The following is a 17,475-nucleotide window of genomic DNA, read 5'->3' on the forward strand; positions in this document are numbered from 1 at the left end:
ATCTCATTAGCCATCACCCAAAGATCCCTTGCATTCTCTAGTATAGTTCCAGTAACACGCTATGCAACCTCCCATCTGTAAATCCCATCTTTCAAGACCTTACGCTTAGATGAATTAAACTTATAATCATTCATTCACTCAATTTACAAGTTTATTCAAATCTTTCAGAAGAGCCAGAGCCACATTGGCACTATTACTAACTCTGTAAATTCATATCACCTACAAACAACTGAATATCTCCGTTACTCAGTGACAAAACGTTGAACAGTCAAGGTCCCAAAGGTCCCAGTACTATGCCTTGTGGACTCTGCTTGTGACCATCCTCCTTCCTGATACTGCTCTCCAATGACAATTCTTTGATGTCTAGTGGACATCCAATTTTCAATCTAATCCACCTGATATTTATACCTATGTTACAACTTGTCAAGTGGCACTCTGTCAAATGCCTTAGCAAAATCTTGAAAAGTGATTGGTATATGAATTATCCTTTCTAATTGCTCATTACTTTATTATAAAAGGCTACTAGTTTGCCACAAAAAAGATGTCCCTTAACAAATGCACATTGACCTTTACAGATAATATTACACTCATCTGCCCAATTCTGTAGATGAACAGTTACCAATTTCTATAAAATCTTAACCACAGAAAACATACAAACTGGTCTATAGTTTGACTCCTTCATTCTATCAATGCCCTTATGCTATGGTATGCTTATTCTTCCTTCTATTCCTTAGGGACTTTTCCAGTTTTAAAATGCTTCATTAAGTAGCCAGGTTAATGGTACTGTCAGTTTTGTAGCAAATTCTCTTAAAACTTGGTCATTCTCATCTAGTCCAAATGCCTTCTGATATCTAGAGTACTTTGTATTTGAAAGACATCATCTTCATATGCTGCTAAACCTTCAACCCAGTGCATTCCCCTAGGAATAAAACATACTTTACCAGGATGAAATATCTCAATACAGTGATATTTCATTGAACAGCTTCACTGTCATCTGCACTGGTTGCTCAACCATTATCTAACAAACTCATTTGTTCACGGTCACTTCTCCTCCTGGCTGCATAATGAAACAATTCTTTTGGATTTTCCTTGGATGGCAGCACTAGTTTCCTCTCATATTCCAATTTTGTCTTCCTTATTGTACTCATCACTTTCCAGCTTGAATCTTATATTCATTATGCATGTGCGCTCTCCACCTATTTCTCTATATATATACTTTTTTTTTTTTTTTTAAATGATGACCCCACACATGAAAGGTCACAGGACCTATAACATTATAGTGACAATATAATTCCAAAGAACTGACATGGATGGAATGAAGAAAGATGGTGAGAAGTTTGTTCGGTATGTTTGGAGTTACAGTGTATGGGTATTGGTCAGTTGTTGCTCTAATTCTTATACTGTTAGAAGAAAGTGAAGGAATGGTAGCAGCCTATTCAGAAAAGGCACAATGCAGAAACAGAGTGTCTATTGGAAAGTGACTGAAGAGAGGTCTGTGAGGAAGGGTCACCTATTAAGCAGATTGCCCTCTTTTGTATATCATTAAGAATTCTTAGGGAAATTTTGGGTACATCACCTCAAATGTGGGAACAATATTCCAAGGTTAGTCAGATCTGAGACTTATAAAGTGTTAGGAGTTGAGAGGGGAAGAGAAGTAATGTTTTGACTCTCCACACATCGGATGTTGTGCTACATCAAACTTTTTAGAGACCGAACTATATATGTAATTATATTCGTGTCAGGATAAATTGGATGTGACAGTAAGTCCAAGAAGAGAAAGTTGATTCTGAAAAGAAATTGGAACATTACCAAAAGTAAAGAGGAGTAAAGTAGGATCTTTCTCGTGTGTAATAAGGCAGGCCTGAGTTTTTATGCACTGAAATTTACTAAGTACCTCATTTGAGGATGTTGAAGAGATCAGTATTTAAGTCACGTTATGGAAGATCTTGAGGCTTCTATCCTTTGAGTACTACGGGGTTTCTTGAGATCACTGATGTAAAAGAGGAAGAGTGTGGGTAAGAGTACAAAACCCTGGGATACTCCAGCATTGATAGAGAAGTCTGATGAGAGGAAGCCATCCACCATGACATGCAATGAACAACCAGTGAGGGAAGCTGGCAATCCAATCACAGAATAGGCCATAAGAGGGCACCTTGTTCAGGAGGCCTTCATACCAGACACAATCGAATGCTTTTGAAATATGTAGGCAACATAGGTTTCTCCAAATCTTTCCATGGCTTGTGTGTCTAAAGGTGTGTGAGATTGTCAAAGGGGTCCACTGTAGAATGAAAATGGCAGAATCCATATTGGTGTTCGCTAATCAATTGACAAGTCTCCAGGTAGTGAAGAAGCGGATTGTTGATAACCTTCTCCATCACTTTTGAAAGCAATGAGGTGAGAGCAATGGGACAATAGTTAAATGGTTAGTTTTTGTCTCCTTTTTTGTGTATGGGATGGTTTTACAACATCTGCTTTTATGTTGTTGGGTACATGCCAGTAGAATATGATGTATTCCACTATGTTAAACAATTTTGTTGTGCTACAGCAGTTTCTTTGCATGGATTGGATTCAGTACTTTTCATGTAGGATGGGGTCACTCCACACATCGGCTGATCCACAGGAGGTTCTTCGAGAACATTTCATTGAAGCCTGAGTGATCAGCCGTTTGTTTTCCATTCCATGGCCACCTCATTCATCTCTTGACTACTGGCTCTGGGGATTTCTCAAAGACAGTTTATTGGGATCATCCTGATATCTTGCCAGCACTGAAAGATAACATAACACAGCATGTGCACAACATCAGTCTTTGAACACACTGTGCAAAGGATGCAGTTTGTGGTATGCTGGGAAGAGCAGCATATTGTGAACAGTATAGCCCATGAATGCTTATTGAAGTGAATAAAAAAATGTGTTTATGCTTGTTGCTTTTCTCCTTCTTAACATACAGAAAAATTACATCTACATTTGGTAATCCATATAGACCCCTGGTGATGGATTTCAAGCCTACTTTTTTTTTTTTTTTTTAATCTTAGAAATCGCTTCTGTATGATACACAATTTATTCTTGCAAAGTTTCACAGCATTTGAATCACTGGGTGGCACTCCACAAGGCCTTAAACACGGATACGTTAATTTTGACCACCATGTACTTCACACACACACACACACACACAAGGAAGGTCTGGAAAGTTCTGATAAACACTTAGAACAAAAATTATATTAACGCTACTGCAAAATTATATTAAAGATATTACAAGAAAGAACATACTAGTAGCAGAGTTACAAAGGAAACTTAAGTTCTTTTATTCTGAAATCAGTTGCTTTAATATAATTTTTTTTTTCAATGTGTTTATCAGATCTTTCCAGTCCCCCCCCCCCCACTCACATATATATATATATATATATATATATATATATATATTAGTATGACTGTTTGTGCCTATATATATGCATTTGTCATTGAAGTTTTTAAATTTAGTTGAGCTTAATGCACATTCATCTTGATTAGTTTGTACAATTTAATTTGAAAGTGTGTGAGAGTGACTAATATTTTTTAATTCACAATATAACGATTTGTGCTTTATATGATATTACACCCTCTGCCCAAAAAGAAACCGAACTTTTCAAAAGTGGAGGAGGCTGGTGGCGCCGCCTGTTGTGTCTTTTTGTTGTCGAGAGCGGCAGCCTTCATTGGTGTTGTGTCAGCTGTTTCGTTGGAAGCCGAGTTGTGGTGCCAAGAGTGACTGTGTTTTGACGAACAGTCGGTCGTCACAATATTCATGCCATACACGATGAATTCTTGCTATCAATTGCTTAGAGATAAAACTCACCATTGACTGTTTGGCCAGGCAGAATGAATTCTTTGTAGATAATGCCCTTGGAATTATAGAAACAAATCAGCATTGCCTTTACTTTTGACTTCTCCAAGCGACTTTTTTTTCTGGATGCCCCTCTTCTGGTGGTCTCCACTCAGCACTCTGGTGCTTTGTTTCGGGCTCATACTCAAAACACCACGTTTCGTCACCAGTAATGATTGTTTCAAAGAAGGTCTTTACGAGCGGTTTTAATGAGGTCCTTGCAGTGTTCAATTTGATACATTTTTTGATCATCGGTCAACTTGTGGGGGAACAAATCGTGAATTCAATTTACAAAGGCCCAAACTCTCGGTCAAAATGTACACAGTTGATCTTGGAACCCCCAATTCATCTTCAATCAATCTCATGGATGATTTTGGGTTTTCTTTGATGAAATCGCACACTTTTTGGATGTTAACTTCGCTCTGTCCAGTTTTTGGACGGCCTGCCTTTTCGTCGTCCTCAAGCGTCTCACAACCACTTTGAAATCGTTTAAACCACTCGTAAACTTGAGTACGGGATAAGCATTCATCACTGTATGCTCTTTGAAGCATTTGATGCGTTTCGGTAAAATGTTTACCAAGTTTAACACAAAAGTCAATTGCAGCTCTCTGTTAAACTCGTTTTCTGACCGTTCTTCAAAACACAGTCACTCTTGGCACTTTGACTCGGCTTCTGGTGAGGCAGATGTCATGAACAATTGACGCGGCACTGGTGGGGGTTGCCGCATTCAGCAGCGGAGGGATACAGCAGGTGGCGCCACCGGTGTCTTCTGTTTTTGAAGGGTTTTTGATACATGGTTTCTTTTTGGACAGAGGGTGTAGATAGGGTATGTATATTGTTATTATATTGTATGTATATTGGCTATTGAAGAACACAATATGGGCAACCTAAGCAACATGCCCTCTAAACTTTAACTCTGTCCTACCACCACCCCTAAAATCTTCATCTTTATCCCAAAATGCATAACTTTACATTTCTCCACATTAAACTGATGCCCATTATATTTTGCCCATACTGACAGCCTATTTAAATTGTCCTGTAAGCTTTCTACATCACCTGATTAATTATTACTCTACCTAATTTTGCATCATCAGCAAACAACTGAAAAAATTAATAAACTTATTGATAAAAGATTAATGATCCCTCGACACCGCAAGGTAAAAGAGGGTATAAAAGAAGATGAGATATAGGCAATATAGGGTGGGTGTTAATTCTGTTGCACAAGTTTTCAACACAGCTGGAGGAATATCATCTGGACCAAAAGCCTTATTAGTATTAGGGTTTTCCTGACATCCTGGTCAGAGTTCTGAGGAGGAATGCAATGGGCAGTTTGTAATGGTGAAGGTGATTTGCCTTGGTCATCCAAGCAAGGGTTGGAGGGAAAAAACTGATGCTAAGAGGTCTGCATGCCTTTTCTGTGGGTGAGATTCAAATCAGAATGAAATAGGTGGGAACAGAACAAAACATACTTCATATTAGGTATGTTTTGTAATAGTTGATAACTTTTTTATAGCAGCTCAAAACAAGTGTAAAAAAAGTTTATAGCTTTTTATGCTTGTTTTGGGCTACTGTGTAAGTTGAATGACAAGCAGAAGTACTTATTCCACAGCCTTATTATCTGCAGTTCCAGTTTGATTTTCCTAGTCATCCATTTTACTCTGAATAGCTTTAGCATTTTCTCTTGAAGTATGCAATCTGATTGTCACTAAGATATCTCTTAAATAGCTTATTATTTAGTTATCTTACATTAGCTACTTATGTGGGGCTTTTTTATAATCCTGTTATTGTTTAATTATCATTCTATGATCCTGTACTGATGAAGCCTATGACACTTGGGCAAAAATTTTATATTAAATAAGATTTTTAATGTGAGTTTTACTCTGTTTTTTTATTTCTATTGATTATGTCCACTCACAGTTTTCCATCATTGGAACAAATTCCACATTCCTACTCATCCTCCAAGTCAAGACTACATGGTCATGGTTCTCAACTAATGCTAGGACCAAATCCAAAATGCTTGCTTCTCACATTTCATCTACTACACACTGCCTAAAACATCTGTCAACAATTCCAGAAATTCAGTTCACTTTGTATTGTAAGTTGTTTTCTTTGCATCTGTTATTTTTCTGTTTTCATCTTTGGCACAGAGGAGTAGAGTTTTTCTCTTGGAAATCCAAGTTTGTGATCCCACAACTCGCACAATTTCGGGATAACAATATGAGCATTAGTTATTAGGGTCATGGGATGGAGACACTTTTTTGCCATACTCTTGACCTTCAAGTCTTACAAATAATTGACAGTCCTGAACCCAGCTATTGTATACAACTGAGTATAGAGACCAACTGCCAACCAATTTTCAAAAAATTAATTATGACTAAAAGATTCAGCTTACTCTTTTGGAAGGAAAAAAAAAAGTATGATTTACTTTTGAAACTAAGAACAACTGCAATTTATAATTCTTGGACACAGCCTCTAGAGACAAAAATCGCTAAAATGTCAATTCTATTTAAAACCCAATATGATAATTGTATGTTGTTGTTGAATAAGCAGTTAATCAAGGATTATATTCTAAACATGTATGCAAGTGAATAAATGAGAGAGTGCTATAAGGAAGGTAATGCCTCTCCTCTAGTGACTTGTTCTTTTTCTGTATATCAAAAACATACCAAACAGGTTGCTATATCAGCACTGAACTGCACCATAATACCAAAATGTTAGAATCATCTATACCCTTCAGCATGAGAAAACTCCAGAAAGAACTATAGCTCAGATACAAACACATTCCAGAGTAATAGATATCAGAAATGAGTGTTGCTACAATTCCAAAACAACAATTTTCATAGCAATGCTAAGGATTACATACTTCAAATGCAATTCAAGGTGTAATAGTGTACGTGTAGTCTATTTTAATCAGATTGTCCACACAGTGTTTAAGTTTAACACAGAGTTTAAGTTTAGAGAGAACATATGAATTATGTAAAGTCCCTTAAAAATAAACTAAGTTTATCTGGCAATGCTCTTGCTGTGAAAAGTAAATTTTAATAGAGAAATAGCACATGCATCACCAATAATTTCTTTCAAACAAGTTCTAAGAAACCACTAACACCTCAAGGAGTTCAATCCACTGCCAGACATGAACATCTTTTGATCAGGCAAACAACACCCTGTTCCTATGTTTATTCTCTCTGCAACAAAGAAAGAACAAACCTTCAGCTTCCCTTTCAGCCTACAGTGCAGCATGCAAACAAATGACAAATTGAAATATGATTTTGAAAGGACTAAATGATGAGAACTCACTTTCTGGTCAAATGGCAGTTAAGCCTTCTGGTCTCTTGCAAAAGTCCAATAGGTTCTATTTTTGCCCATTCATGTTTTTGCCTCTGTCTCTCCCACATCCAGAACAGTGCTGTTGTAACATTATTCAAAGAAAAGTATGATCTGCTGGCATATCAGTCTTTGGCTTCTCTAATTTTTCTGCACTGAAGACCAAGACAAAGAACATAAAGACTCCCTCACCACTTTATAATTAATGAAATTTGATTTCATAACAGACTCAATTTCATAATTTCCTAATATGATCAATTCACCATAAGTGAACAACACAATGCAATAAAACGTTATTTCTTTTATTTTTTTTAACTGTCATGTTCATAAAAGATGGAATTTACAGACAAAAAATACTAGTGGTAGTGGTGTGGCAATAGATAGCATTGGTGTAGACAATGATGGTAGTGGCAGTACAGGGTAGTTGGTGGATTAAGTGGTGGGCGCAGAAAGTTTAAGAGTAGGTGCCCTGCCTCGATGAGTCTGTGGACTCCTTGGAGGTGTCATATAATAATAACAATATAAAGTCAATTAACACTTCTAAATAGAATAGTACAATTCACCAAGAATTTCCATTTCATAAACAGAAAATTCCCATTTCAGAGAAAAATGTAATCTTCAAATAAAATAATGTAATTCATGAGTCCAGTTTAATGATTCTGCTGAACATTATTAATAATAACTAACTGATTCTGTGGGAGGTTTTCATTATTGAGACCACATTATGATGCAAATAAAGATTAATAAAAATAAGTAATTAAAACCCAACAAGTTTCATAAATCCTAAGATTACATCATCAGGAGCACTGATACAGAAACGTTCTAGACACAAAAGCATATTAACAATTAAATTACGCATTGATGTCGATCTGGAAAAGGCATACGACAAGGTGCCAAGAGAGAAGCTATTCGACACGACAGTTATATGGTGTCAATGGGGCATTATATCAAGCAATACTTAGTCTTTATTTGAGTTGCAAGTCAGCAGTTAGAATTGAAGGAAGTACAGGAAGATGGTTTAATGTTAAATCTGGTGTGATGTGAGACAAGGATGTACATTATCCCCTCTGTTATTCATTATAATGGATAACTTTCCTTCATAATGAATCATATTATAAAGGAAAGTGGTATTAAACATGATATCAGAATTGGAGATGCTAATGTCAGCTCTTTACTTTATGCGGACGATGTTATACTTCTAAATAAATCCACTACAAGTTTGCAAGATTCCCTGACTAAATTGAATAACTGTTGTAATAGATATGGTATGAAGGTCAGCAATAAAAAGACAAAGACAATGAAAATAGGTAGAATCGTTGAAAATGTCAACTGTGTTTTGAATGGGGAACCTGTGGAACAAGTAAAACATTTCAGCTACTTAGGCTCAATTTTTAGTGAAGATGGTAAATTAAATAAAGAAATAGACAACTGAATCAGCAAAACTGGTATGGTGAGAAGTCAATTGAATAAATTCATATGGAATAAGAGAGAAATTAGTTGGAACACTAAATTAGCAGTATACAAGACAGTGTTCAAACCAGTTTTAACTTATGGATCTGAGAGCTGGGTCAAAGTAAAACACTTAACCAAAGACTAGAGACCGCAGATATGAGAGTCCTGAGAAAGATTATAGGCGTGAACAGATGGCATCAATGGCAATATCATATTAAAAATGAGGATATTAGGAAAGAACTTGACATTGTCAGCATCCAGGAATGCGTTAGCAGAGCTAATCTCAGGTGGTGTGGTCACTTGAACAGAATGGGCAAGGAAAGATTAGCAAAACAAGTGTTCTCTGCCAGGTTGGCAGCAAAACGACCCAGAGGAAGACCAAGATATAGGTGGATTGATACGGCAAAGTGCCTTAGACAATAGAAATATAAGATCTGATAATATTGGAGTCTTGACGAGTAACAGACTGATTTGGAGGAAAATTGTAGATAGGAAGTTAGTAATGATGTAAATTTTTCATGTAGTACTATCATATCCGGTACACCCCTTGAGGGTACATGTCAGGAATTTGATGATGAATTATCAGAGATTATCACATATCAGAGATGTTTTGATACCTTCACAACAGTTACATATAATTGATAAACCAGAATACAAATGTAAATTCGTTATTTTATGGATGTTGGAACATTGCTAGTTGTTGCTATTATGTTCTGTTGTATCACACGTGTTATTATATGCTAGGTCCATGACAGTGAAATTTTTGATGATAGCAGACAATACTTGATCTAAAATTAAGCCTTGATTTTTACTGCCTTGTATAGGGATCTTAAGCGTTTGTGAGGCTTCTTTAAACTTCCTTGTAAAACACTTACAATTAATATATGACATTTTTGTTTGTTGCTAAAGTACTTGAAGTAGTTGTATGGAATGCCAGGCATGATTTATGCTCTTTTCTTTTTTCGACGTCTTCTACGTGTTCAGACATGTGGATCTCTCCAGATCTTCCTGTCTGGCCTATATAAGAAATGCCACAAGAGCAATGAATCTCATAAACACCTGATTATTTCATGGGGTGATGTGGAGGTTTTTTGGATGTAAGAATCTTGAGATTTTTTTTGTAAAGGTTAAAAAGCCACTTTTATGTTGTACTCACAGATCAATGCAGCCACTTTGTCTCTGACGTTCTTGATGTAAGGCAGTGCGAATGCATTCTTGAAATCTTGTTTAATAAGTGAATTGCAGAAGATGTATTAATAAATTTTCTGAGCATCTTGGGTTCAAAACCATTAAGTGCAAGGTTCTGTTTCAAGTAGTGCAGTTCTTTATTCATTTTAATTGATGTATCTGATATATTGGATAATCTGTCTTGTAAAGTCTTAATTATGTCTATCTTTTGTAATGGATGGTGGTGTGAAGTAGCATTTAAAAATCTTTCCATTGTGGTAGGTTTTCTGTATATGGAAAATAATAATCTTTTCTTCTTTATTTACTCTGACAAGAATATCAACGTGCAGTAATTAGTTGTGCTATTCTAGTTCAGGAGTGAATTTTATATTGCAAGTTGGAAGTTTTTCTTTCACTTGGGTTAGACTATAAATTAATTTAGTTCAATCCTTTATCCAATCATAAGCAAAGAAAGTTTGCACCTAAAGTAAAGTGTCTTCAGGACTGGGGCAACTCGTGACAAAGGTACTACGGCAAGTGATGTGAAGTCAGTCCACCTTTGCCACGAGTTGCCCCAGTCCTGAAGATACTTTACTTTAGGTGCAAACTTTGTTTGCTTATGCTTGGATAAAGGATTAAACTAAATATATAATTTATAGTCTAACCAAGTGAAAAAACTTCCAACATCTTTCTCTAATCCAGAGTAATTTAATAATAAGATGAGACACCTTTTGAGCAACTCATATATGGAAATATGACTTCTGCATTGCTTCAACCTTAGTAACACCTCTAGGTCTGGCTCCCACTGAAGAGACCTCAATAAAGGTCAAAACCAGTCTGGGTAGTGATCCTTCTCATAATGCATAGCAGTATATATATCTGCAAGGAGATGTACTTTACATTGTGGGATACTAAGGCAAGTGATGTGAAGTCAGTCCACCTTTGCTACGAGTTGCCCCAGTCCTGAAGATACTTCAGGCGCAAACTTTGTTTGCTTACACTTGGATAAAGGATTAAACTAAATATATAATTTATATTACAAGTGTAGCATATCCAAATTTTTGGTTTCTTCTGATAGTTTTTTTTAAAGCATTTGTTTCGAAATTTTCCATAAACAGGTTGGAAACCCATGGAAGGTCCTTTTTTGTTCCCGATATTTGTCTTGAAATATGAAAAACTGTTTTCCATACTGTGTTTGAATAGGTCTGATGGGAAAATGTTTACAAGTAGTTCCACCGTGTCTTTTCTGGGTACATTGACTACATATAAACTTGCTAAGATGCCTGAAGGTTCTATATTTATATCCTTTACTTTTTTAATAAAATTTAAACTATTTTTCAAAAATGATTTTGTTTTTCCCATGTGTGGTGATATCAGGTTTGACAGATATACTGCTAAGTTTTAGGTTGGGGAAATCTCTCACATCTAGAATTGGCTGTAACGGAATATCCTTTTTGTGTATTTTTGATGTGTCATAAATTTTTGGGACTAATGGATGTTTTGATGATAAAGATTTTTTTAAATTCTTCTGGCCAATTAGGTAACTTTTTGATCAAGTCATTGGTTTTATTATGTGTGCACCATGTGGGATCCTATCTGAGGATAAATAGGTATTGGAATCATGTAAATAACTGTTTAGGAACACTGATCAAGTGTAAATGGATAAGTATTTTAATACTGACCAGTTTCACCAAACTTAAGCTGTTGGTATCGTCAGGGTACAACCACTGAGGTTAAAACATATCACAAAATAGATCTTAACTGTAAATTCTAAAAATTATAGTTACAAACTAAAATAGCATTGAACGTGAATAATACACGTATTGCGTGTACATGATTTACTAGTTGTTGCTAAGAAACGTTCTATAGTTTGCATTAAAGTTCAGTTCTTGTGTGTTCAGAGATCTAATTAGGGTTTTCCATATCTCTGGAAGTATTAAACACACTACAGATAACCTTGGTTCTTGTCAAGGTTATCTGTAGTGTGTGCGACCGTGGCAGCTTCTTTAAACAATCGAGAGCGGTAGTCCTCTTCTATGTAAGGGGTACAACTTTTGTCCCACTCAATGATGTGGTTTGTTATGGAGAGATGTGATGACAGGCCTGATATGTCTTGTCTGTTATTTTTAACATAACCAATGTGTTCCTTCTGTCTAATCTCAAGGTCTGGCCAATGTAACTTGAACCACATGAGCATGGGATATTATAGACTCCAGCAGACTTATAGAAAGGATGGGTATCTTTTGGAGATCGTAGTAGTTTATGAATTGTTTCTATAGGTTTGAACGTCACTCTCATTTTGTGTGGTTTGAGGAGATTAGCGAGCTTGTTAGAGATACTGCTCACATACGGAATGGCGATTGTTGTAATATATTGAGTGTCTTCTCGTTCTCTTTGTGGTGGCTCAGAGAAAAGGATTTTGTTGACAAGTCTTCGTGGGTAGCAATTCAAGGCGAGGTTATTAGATATCAATGTTAATTCATCTTGGAGGTTCCTTTTCATCTGTTGTAATGCGGATAGCTCTTTTCTTTAGCATGTCTACTATGCAAGTTTGTGAGAAATGTGGTGTGAGGAGCTGAAATGTAGATAACGTCCTGTATTCGTAGGTTTCCTGTAGACTGATAGGTTCAAAAGGCCATTAACTTGCTTCTTAATTAAGATGTGTAAGAACAGTAGTTGTTTGTCTTTTTCAAGTTCTAGAGTAAATTTATTAGAATGGTGAAAGGAGTTGATTTTGTTGAGAAAAATCAATTAGGTCATCTTTGTTGTGGTTCCATACAATGAAGATATCATCTACATATCTCCACCAAATTATTGGTTTAGATTTATTTGAGATAGAATTTTATTTTCGAGATCCTCCATAAATAGGTCAGCACAAGAAGGTGAAAGGGGACTACCCATTGCCAGGCCAGTTAATTGTTGGTAAATAGTTTTCTTCCAAGAAAAACAGTTTGAATTTAGGCAATGATTGTGCAGTGAGGTTATATTTTGTGGGAATAAAGTGCCAAAGATGTTGATAAATTCCACCACAGGAACATTTGTAAAAAGAGAAGTGACATCTAAGCTTGCAAGTAGATCATTTCAGCTCCTTACACCACATTTCTCACAAACTCAGCATAGTACACATTCTAAAGAAAAGAGCTATCTGCATTACAACAGATGAAAAGGAACCTCCAAGATGAATTAACATTGATATCTAATCTAGCCTTGAATGGCTACCCACGAAGACTTGCAACAAAATCCTTTTCTCTGAGCCACCACAAAGAGAATGATAAGACACTCAATATATTACAACAATCGCCATTCCGTATGTGAGCAGTATCTCTAACAAGCTCGCTAATCTCCTCAAACCACACAAAATAAGAGTGACATTCAAACCTATAGAAACAATTCATAAACTACTACGATCTCCAAAAGATACCCATCCTTTCTATAAGTATGCTGGAGTCTATAATATCCCATGCTTGTGTGGTTCAAGTTACAACGACCAGACTTCGAGACGTCTTGAGATTAGACAGAAGGAACACATTGGTTATGTTAAAAACAGACAGACATATCAGGCCTGTCATCACATTTCTCCATAACAAACCACATCATTAAGTGGAACAAAAGTTGTACCCCTTACATAGAAGAGGACTACTGCTTTCGAATGTGTAAAGAAGCTGCCACGGTCCCACGCACTACAGATAACCTTAACAGGAACCAAGATTTAATACTTCAAGAGATATGGAAAACCCTAATTAGATCTCTGAACACACAGGAAATGAACTTTAATGCAACTATAGAACGTTCCTTAGCAACAACTAGTAAATCATGTACACGCAATATGTGTATTATTCACGTTCGATGCTATTTGTAACTATAATTTTTAGAATTTACAGTTAAGATCTATTTTGTGATATGTTTTAACCTCAGTGCTTGTACCTGATGATGCCAACAGCTTAAGTTTGGTGAAACTAGTCGGTATTAAAATACTTATCCGTTTATACTTGATCAATGTTCCCAAATATTATTTACATTAGTTATGTGATACACGCTCATTAGGTATTGGAATCTTCTAATAGGCTGTCCATTTTTCTTGTGTATTCATCTGAATTCATAATCACTGTTGTATTTCCTTTTCTGCCTTGACTATTACTATGTTTTTATCTCATCTTAATTCTTTAAGGGCTATTAACTCTTATTTTTGTATGTTTTTACATGGTAATTTAGGTTTTAGAAATAAGGCTGAAGATTGGATGTGGATGAAATCTGCAGAATCTCTAGGAAGATTGCAAATTCCTTTTTCAATTTGTGCTATGATGTCTACTTTTGGAATGTTCTGTGGAGATAAGGAAAAATTAAAACCTCTCATTAGGAGATTTTTTTTCATGCTAGATAGGACTTTGGAAGAAAGATTGATGACAATTTTAGACTGATCTGGATGTTTTTAATTTTCTTGTTGGAGCAAGTTAAACTTTATTATCAAATTATACTTTTTATTTGTAACTGCTGTGGCTTTGTTGAATGCAAGTCTTTTCAATGCTATCCCATAGGTGGGATGATAGCAACATAGCTAATTACTATGTGCAGTAAACGTATCATGATCTATCTTTGAAAGCTCTAAACTAGTAGCTGCGATCCATTCTCTTAAGAAAGCTAGTTTTTTTTTTGTAGATTCTCTTCACCAATGTATCTACCTGTAAATCTTTTCCCCTGGAAACTGCAGGACTATTCAAACACTAGGGAAAACACTTTTTTCATATTTCAAGACAAATACTGGGAGCAAAAGAAGAACTTGCCATGGGTTCCCCCCACTTTCTCCGGCCTTAGCCAACATGTTTATGAAAAATTTTGAAACTAATGCATTAAAAAATTATTAGAAGAAACCAAAAATTAATTTTTAATACATCTCCCTCATTTAAACAAGATTTCAAGAATGCAGTCACGCTGCCTTACATCAAGAATGTCACAGATAAAGTGGCTGCGTTGCTCTGTGAATACAACATAAAAGTGACTTTTTTACCTTTACAAACAAATCTCAAGATTCTTATCCAAAAAAACCTCCATATCATCCATGAAATAACCAGGTGTTTATGAGATTCATTGCTCTTGTGGCATTTGTTATGTACATCAGATAGGAAGAGCATCCACATGTCTGAACAAGTAAAAGATGTCAAAAAAAAGAAGAGAACATAAATCAGGCCTGGCATTCCACACAACTACTACAGGCCATCAAGTACTTTGGCAACAAGCAAAAATGTCATATATTAATTGTAACTGTTTTACAAGAAAGTTCAACGAAGCCTCGCAACTGTTTAAGATCCCCTACACAAGGCAATAAAAATCAAGGCTAAATTTTACATTGAGTATGTCTGCTATCATCAAAAATTTCACTGCCATGGACCTAGGATATAACACGTGTGATACAACAGAACGTGATAGCAACAACTAGCAATGTTCCAACATGCATAAAATAATGAATTTCCCACTTGTATTCTGGTTTATCAATTATATGTAAGTTGTGAAGTTATCAAAACATCTAATATGTGTAATTAATTGTTAATAGGTTTTTGTTGTGTAAAACATTTCTGTACCAGTACCCCCTAATGATGCAAGTGTTATGACTTATGAAACTTGTTGGGTTTTATTTGCTTATTTTTATTAAACTCTTTATTTACATCATAATGTGGTCTCAATATCGAAAATTTCCCACGGAACTGCTAAACCATAGAAACTTATGTTTTATTAATAACTAAGGATATCCAACAGAATTAATGCAAGAAGATGTAATACTCCAATGAGATATTAATCCTTCCAGGAAATATTCCTTAGGTTTTGTGATAGCCTGTCAATTATTAAATGTACAGCAGTTCCCTGCTTTTATGACCTAACTGATTTCTTGAAAACTGTCATTAAGCAAACTGTCCTAAACTAAATTAAATCCTAATTTTTCCATAGGTCCAATATCATGAATTAAGATTATGTTCCTAGAAATACAGCTTGAACTGTGTAATTTAACATAAACTTTTTTGTGTATTCCTTAAGATGGTGCTTATCATAGAATGGGTAATTTAGATTTCAGGAATAAGGCTGGAAAAATGGAACTCGGATCAAGTTCCATTAATTTCATTCTGGATTCCAGACGGCTAAAAATTTCATGCTTCTCCTCTAATGTTAATGCTTTCCATTTTCAGGATTTTGTATTCTCAAACTCACAACTTCACATTTTCTCTTTCAAGACATTTTTGAGGGCATGAATATATTGACAATAAATGAAGTGAGGCAAATTACAACAGCTTGCTTGGATTGCAGACTTCTCCTCTGCCCCCGTGAAGTGATCCAGACTGTGACTCTCAGTGATTTTTAAAACACAAATAGTATGCAATACACTGTGATGTAAAATTCCATCACTGGGCAGAACATAAGCCATGTTGATTTATATTAGAAATCATTCATACTAATTAAAAGGTTTTGTTCTTTCAGGTGTACACTGCAATCACAAACAGTCAGCACCTTGGATAGAAAGATCCATTGTAACCATTCATAATATAAATTTTTAACAGCCATATATGCAGGAGAGTATGTCATATATATTTGAACCATTTCAAATTATTGACTTAAATATCAGTTTGAAAAGACATTAAAAACAGAGAATGAACATCTTACTTTATCTCCTGGAGCGATGTCTTGCAGTTTAATATTCTGTAGAACAGGAACAAATTGCCCTTTAAATTCTGGATTTTCTCCAAAATGAGCTGTAAGAATTACAAGGCTGTATACATATCTACACACACACATTACAATAAAATTAAGATGCCATTTTATTATTTTTCTTTGCCTTTAAAATGAAATACTTATTACAGTAAACCTAAGGTTGATATCAAGTAATGAAATAACTCAAAAATATTTTTTTTTAAATCATATAAATTCATCAATTAAACTCATTGCTTTCAATTAATTTACAGATATCATGCAAATTGAAAGAGTTACCCTGTAAGTATTAAGATAAAATCCTTGTACTCAGCTCAGCTGAAGAATATGAAAATTTCTCTCAATTCTCAAATGAAAAAATTTAGAACTGGTCAACTGCTGACTGACTTACTAGGAACTTTTGATATGCCTTCTTCTTTTTATTGACTGCTGCTTTAACTTCATGAATCCACTATCAATTTCTGATTTTTCTATCCTTATAAACATGCCTCCCCTAGCTGAATCAGTTAATGTTTTTTCAGAGTTCGCTTGCTATTACAACTGCAAGGTGTTGATTGTTTTTGAACAACTTCATTTATTCTTGAATAATTTTGTATAGTTGAGTAAATACTGCTCAACTTTTAATTCTCTTTAAAAAAACTTTCCTACATGTTGTTCTTTTCAATGTGATATTTGTTTTAATTCTATTTAAAATTAAGTGATGATCACTTTCAATTTCAAATCCCCTGTATATTCGTATTTCCCGAGCTAGCATGACGATATTACTATCAGCAATAACATACATACACAGTAAGGCTTTTCTTATTTTTTGTCTTTTCTCCACCTTGTGCACATCTTTATATCGAAACGTGATGTTTTCCTCAACAGAAATCCAGCAGGTACTTACTATTATTATTAATTTCTTACCCATTTCTTCAAATTTTCCTAGCATCCATCCATCTATGCTATGGGTGGGCTAAAGATTTATATATATATAAATCTTT

General features: G+C 35.2%; 1 protein-coding gene across 1 annotated transcript in view; it reads right to left on the reverse strand.

Annotated features, from left to right (window-relative positions):
• gry (trafficking protein particle complex subunit 11 gry) overlaps nucleotides 1–17,475 on the reverse strand; it is a 550,052-nt gene that overhangs the window by 98,487 nt on the left and 434,090 nt on the right. Inside the window, exon 24 of the mRNA XM_090404214.1 lies at nucleotides 16,448–16,536. Coding sequence (XP_090260340.1) covers nucleotides 16,448–16,536 — 89 coding nt within the window. The remainder of the gene's footprint in view (nucleotides 1–16,447; nucleotides 16,537–17,475) is intronic.

This window comes from Typopeltis vanoorti, chromosome 2 (assembly GCF_054136105.1).
Source record: "Typopeltis vanoorti isolate ZY-2024b chromosome 2, IOZ_Tvanoo_1.0, whole genome shotgun sequence".
Lineage (NCBI taxonomy): Eukaryota > Metazoa > Arthropoda > Arachnida > Uropygi > Thelyphonidae > Typopeltis > Typopeltis vanoorti.